The sequence below is a fragment of the Dunckerocampus dactyliophorus genome, chromosome 2 (assembly GCF_027744805.1).
Source record: "Dunckerocampus dactyliophorus isolate RoL2022-P2 chromosome 2, RoL_Ddac_1.1, whole genome shotgun sequence".
Lineage (NCBI taxonomy): Eukaryota > Metazoa > Chordata > Actinopteri > Syngnathiformes > Syngnathidae > Dunckerocampus > Dunckerocampus dactyliophorus.
In genome coordinates, this window is record NC_072820.1 from 31,275,722 (window position 1) to 31,281,607 (window position 5,886).

The 5,886-nt window shown below is 37.9% G+C and overlaps 1 protein-coding gene across 6 annotated transcripts in view; it reads left to right on the forward strand.

The window, feature by feature from the left end:
• LOC129168513 (zinc finger MIZ domain-containing protein 1-like) overlaps positions 1 to 3,877 on the forward strand; it is a 159,984-nt gene extending 156,107 nt beyond the window's left edge. For all 6 annotated transcript variants that reach the window (XM_054753878.1, XM_054753886.1, XM_054753896.1 and 3 more), the window contains 2 exons: positions 1,506 to 1,784; positions 1,862 to 3,877. In XM_054753878.1, the coding sequence (XP_054609853.1) occupies positions 1,506 to 1,784; positions 1,862 to 1,969 (387 nt within the window). In that variant the 3' untranslated portion in view covers positions 1,970 to 3,877. The remainder of the gene's footprint in view (positions 1 to 1,505; positions 1,785 to 1,861) is intronic.
• The last annotated feature ends 2,009 nt before the right edge of the window (positions 3,878 to 5,886 follow it).

Genomic DNA, 5,886 nt, shown 5'->3' on the forward strand with positions numbered 1-5,886 from the left:
GAAGAGCTCATGTATGATGTCCTTTCCTAGCCCATGCGTCACCCTGCTACAAAGTTTTGCAGAAATCGGACCTGTTAGGTCCCTTTTTTTTTTTAAACATATTTCTGTTGACAATCCTGCGCCAAACAAAATGGCTCACCAATAATGGGCGATCAAAACCCTCACCTTTCTCTTTTTTATGCAGCAGACATTCTTCCTTAGTCCATCGCCACCCTGCTACAAAGTTTTGCAGAAATCGGATCGGTTGGGTAATTTTTGCATGAGCCTGCTAAGTACGGACAAACCGCCTCACCAATAACTCGCAATCAAAACTCTACCGACGCTACTTTATGAAGCACAAATGTAGAAAGTTCTTCATTAGCTGTGCACCACCCAGCTACAAAGTCTTGTGGAAATCGTTGCGGTTGGTTAGCTTTTTTTGTACATATTTCTAATGACATTCTGCTCCTAACAAACTGGCTCACCACTAATTTGAGATCCAAACTCTTGCCTTCCGCTACTTTATGAAGCGCCAATGTATGACGTTCTTTCCTAGCCGATGCACCACCCTGCTAAAATGTCTAACAGAACTCAGATCGGTTGATTAGTTTTTGCATGAGCCTGCTGAGTTAAGGACAAACTGGCTAACCAATAACTCAATCAAAACAACCAATAACGCAATCAAAACTCTGTCTACACTATTACATGAAGCACAAATGTCTTTCTTAGCCTATGTGCCACCATGCTACAAAGTCTTGTGAAAATTGGAGCGGTTGGCTAGCTTTTTTGTTACGTATTTCTGTTGACAATCATGCTCCAAACAAACTGGCTCACCAATAATGTGCGATCAAAGCTCTTGCTTTTTGGTATTTTACGAAGCGCTAATGTATGTAGTTCCGATTCCGCCACCCTCCTACAAAATTTTGCGGAAATCGTATCGGTTGGTTAGCTTTTTTTGTATGAATTTCTGTTGACAATTCTGCTCCAGGCCATATACAGTAGCTCACCAGTAATTTGTCATCAAAACTTGTGCCTTCCGCTATTTTACATACTGTACGTAGTTCTTTCTTAGCCCGTGCTCGACCCTGCTACAGAGTCTTGTGGAAATCAGATCAGTTGGGTTGTTTTTGCATGAGCGTGCTAAGTTGCGGACAAACTGGCTAACCAATAACTCGCAATTAAAACTCTTGCTGTGTACTAGTTTATGAAACGTGAAGGGATCCTGGAAATCAGTAAGGTAGTATTTTACGTAATTCTGTTAGCTTACAAACAATAATTCACTAGCAAAACAATATCCGTAATCAGGTACTGTTTCTAGTACCTGGTCCCACACATGCTAATGTTAGCAGCAGGATTACAGTATACTCCACAGTCTCCACTTTGCTGCAGCTTTTCCTGTTGGATGCAATTCCTTTGAGAAACACAAAAGATCTTCGTCGTCCACCGTTTTTTGCTAGCACGTCCCACCCCGGGTGATGCGTTCAATGCAGTCTGTATCTAAAACATGTCCTCTGTTTCTGTTTCAGATACCTCACTCTTCCAGCAATGAGCAGTCACAAGGTCCATTGCAGCACAGCTTACATGGTTCCCCCCACCCGGTGAGCCAATCGGGGCAGCAGCTCCACCACAGCGGACCCCCGCCATCCTCGCGACAAGCTCCGCCCCCTCCTCAGCAGCAACAACAACAGCAGCAGCAACAACAGCAGCAGTCTGGCCCCAACAGCCACCCCCATGGCGACCTGACCTTCAACCCCTCCAGTTTGGACAGCCAAGCCGGCTCGGACATGCCGGAACCTTCTTTAGACGTGCGTTTCCTACACTGTTTGTACCGCAACGCCTCCACTTTACAGAAAGATGTTTGACATTTTGTGTCCCCTTTCAGCTTCTTCCAGAGCTGGCCAACCCGGACGAGCTCCTGTCCTACCTGGACCCCCCGGACCTCCCCAGCAACAGCAACGATGACCTCCTGTCTCTGTTTGAAAACAACTGAGGCGCGTGCCGGGGGCGTGGACTTTTGCACCCGGACACACACTCCGTACTTGACGAACACAAAGATGCACTCCCCCTTCTCTTCTTCCTTCTTGTACAGTTTTACTTGGGGGCGGGGGGAAAAACAAAACTCACAAAAGACACGTCGGAGGTCCTTTGGAACTGTGCAGCTATAATCCCTCGTTTTTTTAACACGTACACTTGTAGCATTTTTATCCAGACGGAAAATTCCTCCATGTTATTCCGTTGGGAAAGGCCGCCACACATCATTTAATAGCACACAAGATCAATACAATGCAAAAAAAAAAACAATGAAGATTAATTCATTTTCGATTCATTATGTTCCCTTTTTACTATAATTGTGGTATTTTTCGTGAAAAACTGGAAGGCCGATCAGTTTTTTATGTTTCTACGTAGTCATGAGTCATTAATCTGTTAATTACCTCAATCCATTAATTGAAGCATTTAATTATCAAAACAATTGTTGCAAAAGACCAACTAAAATATTTCTCTTGATTTAACGGTTAAAAATTATTTTGTAAATGGCAGAAAATACTGACTTGACTATTCTAAAGCAGATACTTTTTTTTTTTTACCTACTTTTGTGTGTTAGGTAATATCTTGCAGCATTTTTTTTCTAATTTTTTTTGTAATGCCAGCCGTCGTTTTCCCACACACAGTTCATCACAGCCTGGCTAAATTTGGACTTGGTCATTTCTTTCAGTAAAATGAACATCTTTTAGCTGGAAAGGAACGTTGAGCAATATAATCTAGAGTTTAGATTATGGCGAGATCCTTTAGAATAGTTCAATATATAATACGATACGATAACATCAGTGATATTTAACATTAGAAACATCCCCCCAAAAAACAATTAGGAATGTTGAATATTTATTATTAATATTTTAACAGATTGTCTTATGGTGTTTTACCACTTTCTTGTATCATTTCCAGCTAAATTATACTAATTTTACATGTAAAACATAATTTTTTAGTCAAAATTTGGGTGTAAGTGCATGCAGAAATGTGTATTTTAAGGGTATTTTATATTTAGAAAATGCTGGAGGCCCTAAAAAAAAGAGTTGCAGACCACAAATGGCTCCTGTGCCACACACTAGACACTGATGTTGCTAAGTAAAGCGTTTTTCTACATTCAGTTAAGACCACAAAGATTCATAGTCTGAATTACAGGAGTTCAATTAATATATTTTAGCTACAAATGACACAAGAAAGAGAGAGATTATGCAAGAGTGGATTAGAATGATGCAATATATAAAACTGTATATTAATATCAGGGATATTAATCATTAAAAAAAATGTAAAAGAAAAAAAATTATAATGAATATACCTAATATTCTGTTGTGTCTTTCCAGCTAAAATCATCTGTTTTAAAAAAAAATCAATTTCTCTAATGGTATGAATCATTTTGGTCTTTCAGTTAATGGAGGAAATGCATTATTTAGTTTTTTCTGCCATTTAAAAACATGATAAATAATAATATTTAAAAAACAGCATTAATTTGCCTCATAACTGCTCAAAGTCAATTAATCAAATGCCAAAAGCCCTTGTCTTTATCTTATGTTTCTCGCTAGTTTTTTTGTTTATTTTGTGCAAAACTGTATCTCTCTCCCTCTTAAATGATGTGCTGAAGTGTGCCAACCAGTACATTTCCAAGCTAAGCGTTTGTTTTTAATTTGACAATTTCAATGTAAACACTAACATGAAGGGATAATGCTCATATCAGTACGCACATCAATTTACTGGATTTTGTTTTGTTTGTTCTGCCTCATTACACCATTTATTTTGGGGAACGGCTCACCAAAGTTTGAAAAATGAAGAGTGTGCGTGTGTGTGTGTGTGTGTGTGTGTGTGTGTGTGTGTGTGTGTGTGTGAAGGTCCTATTTGACAGTTCATCATAAAACGCAGTATCGGTGCCACATTTCCTTTCCTCTTTAATGATAATGCTGTTCCAGTATGCAAATGTATTATTTTCTAAGAAATGCTATTGTACTGTAAATATATCATTGTGAATATTTTTGTATCATTTCCTCGCATCACCGCGTTCCTGTTCCCCGAACTGACCTCCGCCGCCGCCGCCGCCTTTGTGTACACGTCACGTGACCAGCCCACGTCTCCTAAGTTATTTCCATGTGTTGTTGTTTTTTTTTTTATCGCTATCATGTATTTTTTTTCTTTCTTTTTTTGTTTGTTTCTTTTCTTTAAAAGTGTTATTAATTGAGCTGGCTTTGAGTGTAATGTGAATATCTTTTTTTTTATATCACAGATATGATCACAGATATATCATAGATATATCACAGAAGTCATGATATTGTTTATATTTTCCCCTTTTTTTTAAATCTGGCTTTTTTTTTAACACACAAACCCATAAATGTCAATCCCTCTTTTTTGTAATTTATTTTATACCGTTTTTAATTTTCTTTTTATTATAATTAATCTGTAAGGCTAGAAATCCAATGTCTCTCACTGTAGCATGGCGCTAATAATTATAAGCGTTCCAGTTCAACACACTGACATGTTTAAATCAGTGACAATACACTGCCATATTATTTTATTTTTTATTTTTTTACTATCCAATGATGTTTTTGCCTACAGGGGAGCCACTTTTGGTGTATTACGGCAGCACCCTCAATCTGTAGTTGCACAATCACATGAAAAGTCTCTTGTTGGAATAAAATATACAAAAGTGAGTGAAATAATAATGTTAAGGGCAAAAAGCTAGGTGGTTACGTGTCCTAAGGATGTGTGTAAATATGTAAATGAATATAGAGACGTGGACAGAAATGTATTCATGTTCCCTGGGAATGTGCATTGTTTCCTCAGATTAATAATAAATAATTAAAAAAAACAAGCTTGCAAACCCCTCTACTGGAAAAATTGCTAGTTGGTGTTCCATCATTTTGTCTGTCGCTTGCATACAAAACTTTGAATTTTTTTTTTTAAAAGGCTTCCAAGCAAAAAGACATTTTAAAAAATATATATATATATACGGTAATTGACCGATGTCTCTGTTTGTAGATTGTATGTACACTCGTTCCATACTGCTGCAAAAAGACAAAGGAACTAATTGTGTGTTTTTTTAGTCTTGCACAATTGTATGAAGTTAAACCATGTGACACCCTAATATTTATCTAATAAATATGTATTCAGAACATACCTGGATACCTCTCTGCTCGTCTTTTCTGTATTTGTAGTCCACAATTAAAAATAGCTAGCACTACTAGCATGATAAATAATTGAATAACAAAATGAGAGCCTTAAACGTCAAAAAACGTCAACTGTCAAATAAATTGCTAGCTTGTTGCCAAAATAGTCGCCATATTGTTTTGCCTGGTATGACCTTGCGACGTTTAAACGTGTTTCAATAGCCGCATTTCCGTATGTAAAATGCAATACCTCTTTGTGTTATTTTACTTACTTGCTTTAGTTACCAAAAATTTGAGAAGATCAAATACATTGTTTCTGGTGTCTAACTGTTTCCCGAGTGTATTAGTGCGTGTGTGAATGTATAAAAGAGAGGAATGTCTTTGTAGAAAGGCGCTTTATGAAAGTAAGTACATTTACTTGTATTAATTTACAGCGCAGCCTTGACACATCCAATATGGCGGCAACCTTGACGTGCGGCGCCTATGTCTATGATTACACATGCCTAACTTGACTGCCGAAATATAGGCCGACCGGATGTAGACGCGTTGTGCACATGCGTACAATCGATTGCGTTTCCGGTACGTATTGCGAGCGTAAAACATGTTTTTATTCTTATTTTCTTTTGTTATTAGTATTATTATTATTTGTGTGTGTTTCGTTCTGTTTTGATTTTCTCCCCACTGTAAGTCTGTAACACACCCTGAGGATACACACTCTGGTACAGTAGGTGGCGGTATGCACCTAAAACGTTGG